General features: G+C 35.8%; 2 protein-coding genes across 3 annotated transcripts; both read right to left on the bottom strand.

Moving 5' to 3' along the window:
• Positions 1-1,397: 1,397 nt before the first annotated feature.
• Positions 1,398-6,431, bottom strand: kyat1 (kynurenine aminotransferase 1). The gene is made up of 13 exons (XM_059550588.1): positions 6,082-6,431; positions 5,913-5,971; positions 5,237-5,384; positions 4,952-5,101; positions 4,768-4,854; positions 4,554-4,679; positions 4,060-4,180; positions 3,904-3,980; positions 3,674-3,763; positions 3,405-3,591; positions 2,663-2,739; positions 2,477-2,563; positions 1,398-2,142 (listed from the first exon to the last, which is right to left on the bottom strand). The coding sequence occupies exons 1-13, from the start codon at positions 6,148-6,150 to the stop codon at positions 2,083-2,085; spliced, it is 1,338 nt and encodes a 445-aa protein (XP_059406571.1). The 5' UTR covers positions 6,151-6,431; the 3' UTR covers positions 1,398-2,082.
• A 391-nt stretch (positions 6,432-6,822) lies between these two features.
• On the bottom strand, positions 6,823-9,385 carry surf6 (surfeit 6). Of its 2 annotated transcripts, none has more exons than XM_059550591.1 (5): positions 9,125-9,385; positions 8,812-8,910; positions 8,449-8,646; positions 8,269-8,348; positions 6,823-7,707 (listed from the first exon to the last, which is right to left on the bottom strand). In XM_059550591.1, the coding sequence occupies exons 2-5, from the start codon at positions 8,903-8,905 to the stop codon at positions 6,994-6,996; spliced, it is 1,086 nt and encodes a 361-aa protein (XP_059406574.1). In that variant the 5' UTR covers positions 8,906-8,910; positions 9,125-9,385; the 3' UTR covers positions 6,823-6,993. The 2 variants fall into 2 exon arrangements, with proteins under 2 accessions (XP_059406574.1, XP_059406573.1); XM_059550590.1 differs by having other exon boundaries at positions 9,130-9,384.
• Positions 9,386-13,658: the final 4,273 nt, after the last annotated feature.

The raw sequence follows: 13,658 nt of genomic DNA, 5'->3' as shown, positions 1-13,658 counted from the left end.
TCTTGTGATTGCTTGGTTATGTTCAACAAAGTATTGATAGTTGTGTAAATATTGTCATACTAACAACTGTCTGAAGTTTTGGTTGATTGTTATCCATTACAAACCTTTCTATCAAAGTTATCTGACATTTTCAAGATTAATTTGTTCTGACACAATTTAACTCTGAGATCTTGTCATATTTTATTACCATTTTATAAACTAGAGCAAATAAACTGTGATAAATGTAAGAAATGTTGAAGGTGTCTGAATACATTTTGGTGTGACTGTTAATTAAATCTTTACATTGAAGACTATGCAGTGCTATATTATAATTGTTTTCTGTACCTGGACACCAACAAACATGAGACAACTTAAACATTGTGCAATTAGCACAAATAAATGAATAGAATGAACATATAAATTAAACAATTTCAAACAGGGCCCACTGGTACAACCTTCACCGGGGCCTCGCAAACCCCAGCTATGGCCCTGGCAACATGGTTTGTGTTAGCACAGCTGTGTGCTTTTTTGCCCTGTTTTGTGTGAACACGCAGCTCATGAGTTTTTATCATAGCTGCCTGTTCATGTCTTGTTTTGCATGAGCACATGGCTTTGTTTTGTTTGTTTCTGTGTGCCATGTGCTCTCATGTCTAATCCTGCTCACCTTGTTACCGAATTATTGGTTCAGTTGTGCCACTTGCATTTCCATTGTTACCTGCCTTTTGTTTGCTCCCTATTTATTCTCCTTGTGTTTGCAGTTCATAATATATCCTTGTTGTTTCCTGATCCTGTCTATCTGTTTTCCTCAATGGGGTTGTTTTGGTTGCTTTTTATTTTATTTTTATAATTAATAATAAGCCCATTCTTCTTGCAAATTTAATCCTCAACTCATCCCTTCCTACAAAACACATCTGAGAATTTTTATAATTTTCCTTTTTTTTTAATCAGAATTTGTCAGGTTGCACAAGTAATGAAAATATCAGAGTGAAAAAAAAGAAACAAAGTCACACTGTGATATGTATCCATAGTAAAATGTCTATACAGAGAGTCTAACAGAACAAACATTTTCTTCTGAAGTTTTTGCTGTTAGTGTTGATTGTTTATGACCTCTGTGTAAAGTTCAGCAATATACCTCTCAATAATTCACATTCTAAGTGTAGTAAGTACTTTTTAATGTATACTATTAATGGAAAGGGTCAAATAAATTTCTTGGCGAAAAAGAAATTGAACCACGTCCCCACTATGACCTTGTTTCCTTTTAGGTTGCAGTGGATTTGGCAATATTGATGGGAATATTGCATTTTCATTTACCCAATGATCTACTGTAATAACAAAGGCTATATGCTTTAATTTTATATTATAGAAATAAAATGTAAACATTTTTTAATTGTGTCTATTATTTTAAACATATATCAGTGTGTGAAAATTAAACTTTATTGCTTCCTCCTGCAGAAATGTGCCAAAAAAAAAACATGTTATTGGTGACAGTGTTCAGAACATCCACAAATACAGTGATTAGATTTACATGCAGATGTATGAGGTAGTTAGCAATATTTTTATGGAAGTGGCTCAACATAACACTTCCATTGTACAAATTAATAAAACAGTTTAACATGAAATGAAATCTATTGATTTGTAATTCGTAACTTGGGAGTGGATCCAGTAATTACAGGCAGTGATGCGATTCAAGGTATAATCCAGAGAGGAAGGAAATATGTGTCAACACAATGCCCAAAAAAAGTGAGAGAACATTACAATCAAAGAACAATAATGCTTAAGCAGTTGAAAAGATTGCACCCACTCATGTGTTTTGAGCATAAAATTATACTGATACTAATATTACATTATATTTATTGTTATCATGGGAACAGTGATTCTAATTTCCTTTTTTAACCACACATGCCACGCAAGATTTTCATACCTCTGTTTTGTGATGCAATTAGCACCATCTGTTCATCTGGCATATAGTCAATCTTAAGCCTAATAACACTTTAAAAAAAATATTCATATCCCAAACTACCACAAACCAGTCTCATTTAAGATTTGTTATTGTGTATGATCTCTTGCTTTTTAATTTTTTTAGGCTTGTACTGTCAAAATGTTTCATTTGCTGTCACTCCACTGCCTCAGTATGTCCTCTGCTGCTTGCAGGGTTGAGTCCTCCTATTAATGTTGACAAAAAGATTAATTAAATAATATACAACATTATAACAAGGTGAACAGATCACAATGGAAATCACTTTTCCTGATTTAGTATCATGATGTACTATTCACTTACAGAAAGCAATTTAAAGTAAAATGACTTTTAATGAAGTTAACTAAACTTAATGAGTCTCTAAAGCATAAAATTAACAATGCAGCGGTTTCTAACAAGATAATAAATTAAATATACTTAATATTATTGTTATTGTTACAACATTAACATCCTAAATAATTATAAAGAACTTTATTTTTGGAAAGTTTGAAATTTTGTGTTCTGCATTTGTGGTAAAAATACCTTAACGAAACAGAATCGGATGTATTTCTGGAATTCATTTCTGTGTTCCGGGCTGTAGAATGCAGACACAGGGATAGTGGCCAGTCCCTATTCAGAAAAAGAGAATTTAAATAACTTAATTTGCTCACGGATGTCACTATATGAGAATTTTTTATAACCCATTGTAAATGCCATGTTTTTGCTTACCTTCTCTTTTATGAGCCATTTCACAAATCTGTAGTCATAGGGTTCATCTTCAGTGCTAGGTTCAGTAAGGTCAACATCTTGTAGAAAAACATTTATAAACGAAAGGCAATATTAAAAACAAACTTTATTTTGAAATAATCATGTCAAAACAATTAAAATTGCTATCACACAGTGTAGCTTTTTTATACTTTGATTTCTCATATTATGAAGATTCCCCTACTCATGGAAAACCTGGATATATCAGAGAACTTTAAACTTTTTCTGGAAATTAATAAAACCCTAAATTATAGAAATATTCTATACACTGTAAAAAAAAATCTAAAGTTGAGAAAACTCAAAAATCCCCTGAAGCTGGTTGCCTTAAACTTTCAAGTTTTTTTTTTTTTTTTTTTTACAGTATAATAGATATTTTGTATAATTCTATAATAGATTATATATATATATATATATATATATATATATATATATATACACACACACAGTATATCTTCGTAAGTGCAAACCCTATAAAATGATTTTTTTTTATATCTTTGTTAAATAAACCTGGAAAAAAAAAGTGTAGGAACAATAAATTATGTGTTTATTACCATAAATAAGAGCTCAAAAGATGTCAAAAACATAAATGCACGTCATCTCTGGATTCTAGAATTCTCAGATATGAAAATTATAGATGTATAATCCATGCATTAATCAAAGTTGTTGCTTTAATACTTTGCTCTACCTTTTTGTCTCTGTTACTTACTAAGATTTGAAATATCTGCGATCATGAAGTATCCTCCTTGGGGTAGTATAGGTTTTAGGCCAACGCTCTTCAAACAATCTGCCAGCCTCAGACGCTTTTCATGAAGATGTAAGGGTAACTGGTGGAAATAGCTTTCCTCTGTGCCAAATACATCATATTCCCTCTGAAAACCTACTGCTACGGCCTCCTTAAGAACAACATTAGACAATGTCAGCCCACTGAAAACAAATTACACAAATTTTACGCCTTAAAAATGAGCACTGTTTTACCTGGGCAGCTGTGGCACAGTGGTACACTGAATTCTGATGGACGGTTTTTAAGTGCTTTAAGATATGTCTTGATCCCATTGCCCAACCCACCTACATTAACATAATAGAGTCATTTAATGACCTGCATGCTGTGTATGCATATTGAACCTTTTCACCATGACACTTCCAGCCAGTCAACAGAGGGATATAACACTCCAAGAAACAAATCCTGTTGAATTCGACCATCTCACCTTCCATCCTGTGGCACTGAAAGTCTTGCCTGCACTCCCAATGGTGACAGTGCGTTCCCACATACCTGGCAGGCTGGCTGTCAAAAAAAAGGTATGTTACTTTAAAAGTCCACAAAACTGTGATTAATCGCATTACCTGCACACTTCTGCTCTTACCGATTTTCACATGTTTTGTTCCATTATACGTGAGCCACTCGTACACCTCATCGCTGATGCAAATGACGTCATGTTTAATGCATAAGTCAGCAATCATCTGAAGTTCCTTCTGCTGGTAGACCTTCAAGAAACCACTTAAGATTATGCTGAATTTGTCTTTGTGGTAAAAATTGTACACACTGACCTGAAAAGTCAACTATGTTTACATTTTTATATTAATTACATTTCCATTCAAACATCTAGGGTCAGTAAGATTTTTTTTTTTAAAGAAATTAATACTTTTCTTCAGCAATGATGCATTAAAATGGCCAAAAGTGACAGTAAATACATTTATGATGTTACAACAGATTTATTTTTAAAACAATTACATTTTAAGTTAATTCTTTTGATTTGATTTTCTTGACAGTTTCATGAAATTCACTCGTATAAGAACAGATTGGACAACAATATAAGAATGGGTAAAACTGTCCTCCCTTTGTTGGTGACTGACTCACCTTGCCAAGAGGGTTATTAGGAGTGTTAATGACAATGGCTTTGGTACGAGGACTAAATTTACTCGCCAACTCTTCAGGAGACAACACCCAGTCAGCACTGGATAGAACAGGACCACATCCTTCCCTCTGTTAATACACAGCGAATATTATTCAAAACAAACCTTTAAATCTCAGATCAAGCAAACAGATCTTGTCACGTGATATATGAACATACTGGTTTAAGGGGCACGTATATAGCTGTTCCTCCCGCCATCATTACCATTGGCTGATAACAGTCAAAGAATGGCTCCACAATAATCACCTACACAATAAAGGGAAACAAATGCTATCTGATATCACATATTGAACATAAACAGTGTTTTGTTTATTGTCTACTAACTGAATATGAATATTGTCACCTCATCACCCTCATCAATGAGAGCCTGGAAGGTACAGAAAAGTGCTTGATATGCTCCTACAGAAACCAAGATATCCTCCATTGGGTCTATTTCCCGACCAATAATCCTACTGAAGAACTTGGCCAGGATCTTCACAAGATTTGGGTGGCCCTGTATGACCGCATATTTAAGATTGTTTAGCAAAGGTTCACTTATGTACTTATTATTATGCAGTGATAGTTGATCATTTACTAAACAAACTGCACATTGAAAGCGAGCAAAGGACTTGTATTTTTAATTTCTTACAAAAGCACGAGTGTACTGGTGCATAGAGAAACCTCCATTCAGGGCTTTGCAGAAAGCCTCCTGAACAAAACTAGGAGGGGAGAAATCAGGGAACCCCTGACCCAGGTTCACAGCCTTGTAGTCAGCAGCCAGCTGAGTGAATTCCACCCTACAGATGACATACACAAAAGGAATAACATGCCGTTTAAAACATTAAAAAAAATTTTTTTTAGTTCATTTACTTGTGGGAATACTAAACTATTATTACACAGCTCACTGAAATACTAGAGTTTCTAATTGGCGCCATCTTGCGATCAAAACTGTTATTGCGATTATCAATTTTAAAAATGGAGGACATTGTTATTGATCAAGATGTTTTATTGGTCACATACACGATTATAAAGCATATATAACCAGCAGTGAACTTTGGTATTGTATTATTCATGTTGATGTAAATAATAATAATAAAACGGGAAAAAATAAAGAAAAAGACGTTCATAGCTAAAAACGTCCGTTAAGTAGATTACATTTGTTGCATAATAATAATAATAATAAATATATTTAGTTATAACTCAATGCGCTATTTTATATTAATGTATTTCCTTATTTGGTAAGTGCCGTGTAAGCACTATATGATTAACTTACAGTCTACCAATTTATACTTTCACTTGATTTATAGGCCATGAAACTCAAATACCATATGTTCTTGTCAATTCCTTCAATTCTTCTCGCGTGCAACTTACGAGACATTTTGCCCTGCGTAATCGAGAAGAAAATCATGCAATAAGAAAAAATAATTGCACATTACTAAACCGCAGCTTGATCATGCATACAGGTGAAACGATCGAGTGTGAAATATCTCATACCTTATGAAAACCCGCGTTTACTAATCTGATTGACAGCCAAGGTCCATTTATCGCCACTCTTCTCCACATTCGAGTGTTTCAAAACAGCTTTACTGCTAAAGCCGTAAATCAGTAACACACATAGTAAGAGATTAGAAACACGGCAAATCTCTAGCAGTTGAACGGTCAATCTTTAAATGTCTCAGTCGATAATTCAGTAACATGATCGCATTCTTGTCCTTAAAATTTGGAGATTTAAGAGACAAACAGGGCATAAAATACTGTGGTAAATGACGAATTCATATTGTAATCTAAAAAACGAATACACAAAACTTTCTATTTTGCACCCAACCTTGTTTCTCCCAGCTGTTAATGACGTCACATGTCTTCTCAAGCGCCTTCCGCAGTCTGAGCCAATGAGAATTCGAGCAGAGCTCCTCCTTTAGGCAGCACTCTTTATTTTTGTAAGAGTACTTCCGCTGTGGGCAGGGCCAGTGACTGCTAACGCCAATTGACATATACGTTGTTGTATATATTTGTAGCGACCATTCTTATTGTACAATTTTAAATATGCATAACAGAAAAAGAGAAAAAAAAACTGGTTTCCTCACCTAGCATTCTAATATACCTTTAATAGTACACCATTAATATTGTTGGCTCTGTGACAAATTGGTTATGTACATCTATCGTAGGTCACTTTGGATAAAATGCACTTATGTAGATAAATGCCCAACCTTGGGTTGACAAAATATGGACACAAAATATGGACACAAAATACGTTCTTTATAAAGTTGACATCTTAAAAGTGACAACAGAAGAAAACATTTCATTATTGAATTTTTTTTTTTTAAATGCTCTTAAACAAGGCGAAGTCCCCAAGAGCATGATCCTTTCTGCCTTTTACCAATTCTCACTTCTTTTCATCCTTTCTGCCTAGAAGCTGGCCTTCTTGAGATCCTCAGGCAGGACACAACCCTTTTTCCTTGCCCTCTGTTTGCGTTTCTCCATCTTGGCATCCTTGCGTTTCTTAATATTCCTTCTCCGCTTGTCTTGTCTCTTTTGCATCTTCTCCACGACTTGCTGGCTCTTCTGTACCCACTTCTTTTTTTTCTGAGCCTTCCTTTTCTCCTTCTTCTTCAATGATGCACACAAGAGTTCCTCGTTGTCTTTGATTTTCATGCCTTCAGCTTTGTAGAGAACATTGGTCCACCTCATCTTCTCTTCCTCTTTTTTTGCTTTCCCTTCATCCTTCTCTCTAAGCTGCTCCAGGTGAGCTTTCCTCGCCTCAATGCGTGTTAAAAGTTGTTTGTAGTTCTTGCCAGTGAGCGGAGTCAGCGTTCCCTTCACTTTTCTTTTCTTTTTTTTCTCCATCAGCTTTGTCCCTTTGTCCACATAGTCTTCTCCCACCTCCATCTTGTTGAAGACTATGAGGCTCTGCTCTTGTTTGGCAGGAGGGCTTGATGTAGAAGTGCTTTGTGATTTCTGATTTGCTGTCTCTTTCTCCTCTTCTCCTGCCTGTAAACCTGCAGCATCTGCTAACTTTTTCATTCGAAACTCTTTTCTTTTCCTCTTCCGACGCTCCCTTTCTTGTTTTCGTCTCTCACGTTTCTTCTTTATCTCCTCAGAGGAGGGGTCTTTAGGAGGGCCCTGGGGAAAAAAACAGACTTAAAGGCTTGGCTTTAAATATTCTTAAAGGAATGATATAATAAATCTAACTTTTTCTATTTAATACTTTTACTTGATCTTGTTTTTACAGCAAAAAAGTCATAATTTAGCATTTATGGGCAATTTCTCTGACCCATAAAATTAAACATGGCATTTTTTAAAGGGATAGTTCATCCGAAAAATGTAATTCTGTTATCATTTACTCCCCCTCAACCTGTATGAGTTTTGTTATTCTTTTGAACACAACTAAGATATTCTAAACAATGAGGCCAAACAAACAGTTTGTCTGACTTCCATAGTATGAAAAATAATAATAATTTGGAAGTCAATGGGGACCAGAAACTCCTTTGGTTACCCACTTTCTTCAAAATATCTTCTTTTGTGTTCCGCAGAAGATCATAAGTGATGACAGAAGTTTTGTTTTTGGGTGAACTATCGTTGAATAAAGTGATTCAGCATCTTAACATTCAAACATTTAACATTCTTTTGACCGAGATAACATTTTAGACAATTTCAATATTTTAGTCCAACTTGAGCATGTACCTGTCCTCGAGATTCCTCAATCTTCTGGTGAAGTCTCTGACGAAGAATGTCTACAGCATTAAACTCTTTTGATGTCCCGCCTAATAGAAATGAATCAGTAAGAATGCAATCGCATTTTATTCAACAATAATAAGGCATGCTAGATACACTACTAATCTCTCGTTACAAACTACTTTTTACCCTCAGTCTTCTTTTGTGTCTCTGAAATCCCATTCTGGACAGTTTTTTTCTGAGTTGGAGGTGCTGCAGGCGGAGTGCTCTTTAGGATTGGTTTCTTTTGATTTGCACTCATGTTATCTCCTTTTGTTGGCTTCTGATTGTTCTTTTGTTTCTTGTTTGAAGGAGCACCATCATTCACCCCACTGCCTTGGTATGGAACTAAAGGGGAATAAATAAAACTTTATTCATCATTATATTTAATTTTTTTTACTATTGACTTTGAAAATAAAAACTTTGAATGAATAAATAAACCAGCCATACAAATGGCATAACTGCTGCAGATGTCTGTTCGGTATTTACTGAGTAATTAATATGCAACTTTACCATAGGGTCTAATCTTTGGCTCCTGGTTGTGAGACACGCATACTTTACGGGTCAGCTTCTCTAGGTAATCATACTTCGCAGCAAGGCTGGCCATGTTTCCTATTATAAATAAACGAACAACAAATTAATAAATACAGACATTTGATGCAGATATGTAAAGTCATCACCAAACAGCTCAAAACAAAATAACGATTTTAGCGAAGTCAGAGTTCTGCTAAACCTAAGCAGTATTTTAGGACAACAATACCAAATATGTCAATCAATACATTTAATAAACGTGTCACTATTCGTTTGACTTGTACGGTATATTTACCTTACCTCGCTCAATCAAAAACTTCAGTCGAAACTGTTGTGGTGCGTTTCATCAGCTGAGAATGCTATAAAAGGGATTTGTGTACCTTCTTAAAAACTACAAACTCCTTCGGATAAAATCCTTGAAATGTATACCATATACAATATCCCTTATAACCTCGCCAAACACAAATTCAGAAACATGCCCCGCGTGTGAACGATCTCACGCATGCGCAGGAATGGATCGGAATCCCCGGAAAGGGTTACATTGAAAACATTCCCCGAGTGCTCAGGGCATGTTACGACCTGGCAGTTGCTGTTTAGATTATAACAATTTCAGCCAACATGAGTAGTTTCAGATTAATGCTGATGCGCTCTAATAGCGCATCTAAAATAATCAGAGGCTACGTAAATTAATTTTAATTTCCCCCTCATAAAGCGATTTTAAAAATAAGTTTTTCATTTTTTATCAAAATGTTTGTTGTCAAACTCTCACTCTTCGACAGCTCAACTGTGTTTTATTTTTTTCTTTTCTCAGAATCTCGTCTCACTAAAGAGGACCCTATTTGTGACACGACAGGGTGTTTTCAGTCGTCAGGATGCTCCAAAGCTCCGGTGTAATTCTGTTCAGCTTGCTCATTACTATATTCTTGATTATTGACTAAACTCACTACAATACCATTAAAAACTCTGAGGTCAGTAATAAGTCTGTTATTCTCACCAGGGCTGCATTTGTTTAATCAAAACACAATTAATTGTAATAATGAGGAATGTTATTAAAATAAATTTTTAACCAGTTAACTGTCACTCACATTTTTTAAAACATAGACTTTAAAGTGCATGATCCAAACCAAATTTAAAAAAATATATATATAATTCATGACTGAAAACATTTTGTAACATGATTTTGATGTATCATTTTCATGATAATGTAATGTTTGAATTTAAAATGGATTTCAAAGGATGAATTTTGAGATTTTAAGTTTTCAAGTGATACACAATTTCTGATGATTTCTAAAGTGTGATAGAGAAAAAGGCAACAAAGAAGACTTTTTTTTTTTTGACAAAGGTCAGAACTCCTGTTATGATGTAGGTTTTAGAGGTGCACTCTTGCCATAAATTAATAGTACTTTTCCTGCATAATTTTTTAGCAAAAAAGATTGGTAAAATATCTATTTAGGAGTCTTAAATCTTTCTAATGATATATACAGGTGCTGGTCATATAATTAGAATATCATCAAATAGTTGAATTATTTCACTTATTCCATTCAAAAAGTGAAACTTGTATATTATATATTTCAAATGTTTATTTCTTTTAATTTTGATGATTATAACTGACAACTAAGGAAAATCCCAAATTCAGTATCTCAGAAAATTAGAGTATAACTTAAAGGGTTAGTTCATCGAAAAATCTAAATTATGTCATTAATAACTTTCACACAAACATGACATAATTTTGATTTTTCGATGAACTAACCCTTTAAGACCAATACAAAGAAAGGATTTTTAGAAATCTTTGCCAACTAAAAAGTATGAAAATGAAAAGTATGAGCATGTACAGCACTCAGTACTTAGTTGGGGCTCCTTTTGCCTGAATTACTGCAGCAATGCGGCGTGGCATGGAGTCGATCAGTCTGTGGCACTGCTCAGGTGTTATGAGAGCCCAGCAGGGCAGCTGCTGGCCAAATGGGTGCCCTAAGCAGGATTGTATTGTTGTGCCCCCCTTCCTCAAATATGATGGGAAAAAAAACACAAAGTAGCATAATTTACATATGATTTAAAGTTTATTTTAATAAATATCAAACATTCAATTCAACTGTGCATTATAGCTGACACCTAGATGAACAATTACAGTTGTTTTTATGTAAGTCATTCTCTGTAAGTCATTCTCCTCAAATGCTACAGAGGTTAGAAAAGTGTATACCAATATCGCTTGTAACTTTAGAGACGGCCCCTAAATTTGAGACTCTCGAACGTCCAACGTCAAGCCAACTTTATGACTGTTTTTTTTTTTTGAGCAACTGGGATGGTGTCCCCTCTGGGAGTTGGTGCCCTACGCAGACTGCGTACTCTGCGTATAGGGAGCGGCGGTACTGGAGCCCAGATTGCTCTGATAGTGGCCTTCAGCTCTTCTGCATTGTTGGGTGTGACATATCACATCTTCCTCTTCCCAATACCCCATAGATTTTCTATGGGGTTAAGGTCAGGTGAGTTTGCTGGCCAAGTAAGAACAGGGATACCATGGACCTTAAACCAGGTATTGGTAGCTTTGGCACTGTGTGCAGGTTCCAAGTCCTGTTGGAAAATGAAATCTGCATCTCCATAAAGTTGGTCAGCAGCAGGAAGCATGAAGTGCTCTAAAACTTCCTGGTATATGGCTGCGTTGACCTTGGACCTCAGAAAACACAGTGGACCAACACCAGCAGATGACATGGCACTGCAAACCATCACTGACTGTGGAAACGCTACACTGGACCTCAAGCAACATGGATTGTGTGCCTCTCCTCTCTTCCTCCAGACTCTTGGACCATGATATCCAAAGGAAATTTACTTTCATCAGAGCACATAACTTTGAACCACTCAGCAGAAGTCCAGTCCTTTTTGAAGCGAGACGCTTCTGAAGCTGTCTGTTGTTCAAGAGTGGCTTGATACAAGGAATGCGACAGCTGAAACCCATGTCTTGCAAACGTCTGTGCGTAGTGGTTCTTGAAGCACTGACTCCAGCTGCAGTCCACTCTTTGTGAATCTCCCCCACACTTTTGAATGAGTTTTGTTTTACAATCCTCTCCAGGGTGCGATTATCCCTATTGCTTGTACACTTTTTTTCTACCACATCTTTTCCTTCCCTTTGCCTCTCTATTAATGTACTTGGATACAGAGCTCTGTGAACAGCCAGCCTCTTTTGCAATGACCTTTTGTGTCTTGCCCTCCTTGTGCAAGTTGTCAATGGTCATCTTTTGGACAACTGTCAAATCAGCAGTCTTCCAGATGATTGTGTAGCCTACAGAACTAGACTGAGAGACCATTTAAAGGCTTTGCAGTTGTTTTGAGTTAATTAGCTGATTAGAGTGTGGCACCAGGTGTCTTCAATATTGAACCTTTTCACAAGAATCTTTTCTGAGATCCTGCATTTGGTATTTTCCTTAGTTGTCATTTATAATCATCAAAATTAAAAGAAATAAACATTTGAAATATATCAGTCTGTGTGTAATGAATGAATATAATATACAAGTTTCACTTTTTGAATGGAATTAGTACAATAAATCAACTTTTTTGATGATATTCTAATTATATGACCAGCAATTGTAGATTGTCATGATTAGATTAGGATTTAATTGCAATATAGTGAAGTAAACATAGGTGGCCCACCAAGAGGCCGGGTGACAGTTAACAGGTCGATATATATTTCATTTTAATGTAGTTTAATCATGTAAAGGCAAAGCTGAATTTTCAGCAGCCATTTCTCCAATTTTCAGTGTCATGATCATTCCAAAATCGTTCAAACAATTCTTGTTATCATCAACAAAATGTCAGTGTTAGACTGTACCACTGCATCCATGCTGAATAAAATTATATATTTTTTTAATAATAATAAAATGCTGACCCCAAATTTTTTAATAGTAGTATAAAATAAAATCGGTTAACAGTTAAAGAGTGAGTTTCTAATAGACTAGTGACTGAAATATAGCTGTCTTTCTTTCAGGTATTATGCCTGAGCAGTTTGGACAGCCTGATGTGACTTTTTAAAATGTTTTAAAATGTTTTTCCTATAGGTAATCTAGCCAGGTATGGTCAACGGTCAAGTTTCACTGTCGCGGGAACAGAGAAAGGAGAAGACTCCTTCCTGAAGTGGTTTCTCTTGTTGCTACCTGTCACAACTTTTTGCCTTGGAACATGGCAGGTACAGGCATGAGCTTGGTGTTTATCTGATAAAAACCACAACTTAAACAGCTATTAGCTGTTTGTGAAAAGCCTTTCATTTGATCTTGTAGTTGAAACGCAGAAAAGGGAAGTTGGAGTTGATCCGTGAACTTCAGAGCCTGACGACTTCAGAGCCTATCCCACTGCCTGTAGAGTGAGTCTCTTTCCAAATCTGTGCCATAATCTATAATCTCTAGTGTTTGTAAGATTACATGTTTTGATGAAATGGTGATGTAATCTGTGTGTGACAGTCCTAAGGAAATTAAGCAGCTGGAGTACAGGCGAGTAAAGGTACGAGGACACTTTGACCACTCTAAAGAACTGTGTGTCCTGCCCCGATCCCCTGTGGACCCTGAGAGAGAGGCCCGGGAGGCAGGCAGGATTTCCTCTAGCGGGGAGAGTGGCACTAATGTCTTTACACCATTCTACTGTACTGATCTGGGGTACAAACACACAATTTGAATTCCATACACTTGCTTTGCACTCTGATATGGCTTTCTGGATCAAATTTTTAGGATCGCTATCTTGGTGAACAGAGTTTATGTACCAAAAGATAAAATCAGACCAGAAACCAGAATGAAGCGGCAGGTAAACTTTCTTCCTTTTGAATCAAATCCTGGTGTAAACAGTATCAA

This window comes from Carassius carassius, chromosome 5 (genome assembly GCF_963082965.1).
Source record: "Carassius carassius chromosome 5, fCarCar2.1, whole genome shotgun sequence".
Lineage (NCBI taxonomy): Eukaryota > Metazoa > Chordata > Actinopteri > Cypriniformes > Cyprinidae > Carassius > Carassius carassius.
Note: the sequence above shows the minus strand (reverse complement) of the source record. Positions and strands in the feature narration are given on the sequence as shown.

Excerpts from the sequence above, each read along its gene's own strand:
- kyat1 (XM_059550588.1), bottom strand. The coding sequence starts at position 6,150 with ATGTGGAGAAGAGTGGCGATAAATGGACCTTGGCTGTCAATCAGATTA. Across the intron at positions 4,181-4,553 it reads CTAATAACCCTCTTGGCAAG|GTCTACCAGCAGAAGGAACT; the intron begins GTGAGTCAGTCA and ends GGTTTCTTGAAG. Across the intron at positions 3,764-3,903 it reads TCAGTGCCACAGGATGGAAG|GTGGGTTGGGCAATGGGATC; the intron begins GTGAGATGGTCG and ends ATGTTAATGTAG.
- surf6 (XM_059550591.1), bottom strand. The coding sequence starts at position 8,905 with ATGGCCAGCCTTGCTGCGAAGTATGATTACCTAGAGAAGCTGACCCGT. Across the intron at positions 8,647-8,811 it reads GCCAAAGATTAGACCCTATG|TTCCATACCAAGGCAGTGGG; the intron begins GTAAAGTTGCAT and ends ATTCCCCTTTAG. Across the intron at positions 7,708-8,268 it reads TTGAGGAATCTCGAGGACAG|GGCCCTCCTAAAGACCCCTC; the intron begins GTACATGCTCAA and ends TTTTTTCCCCAG.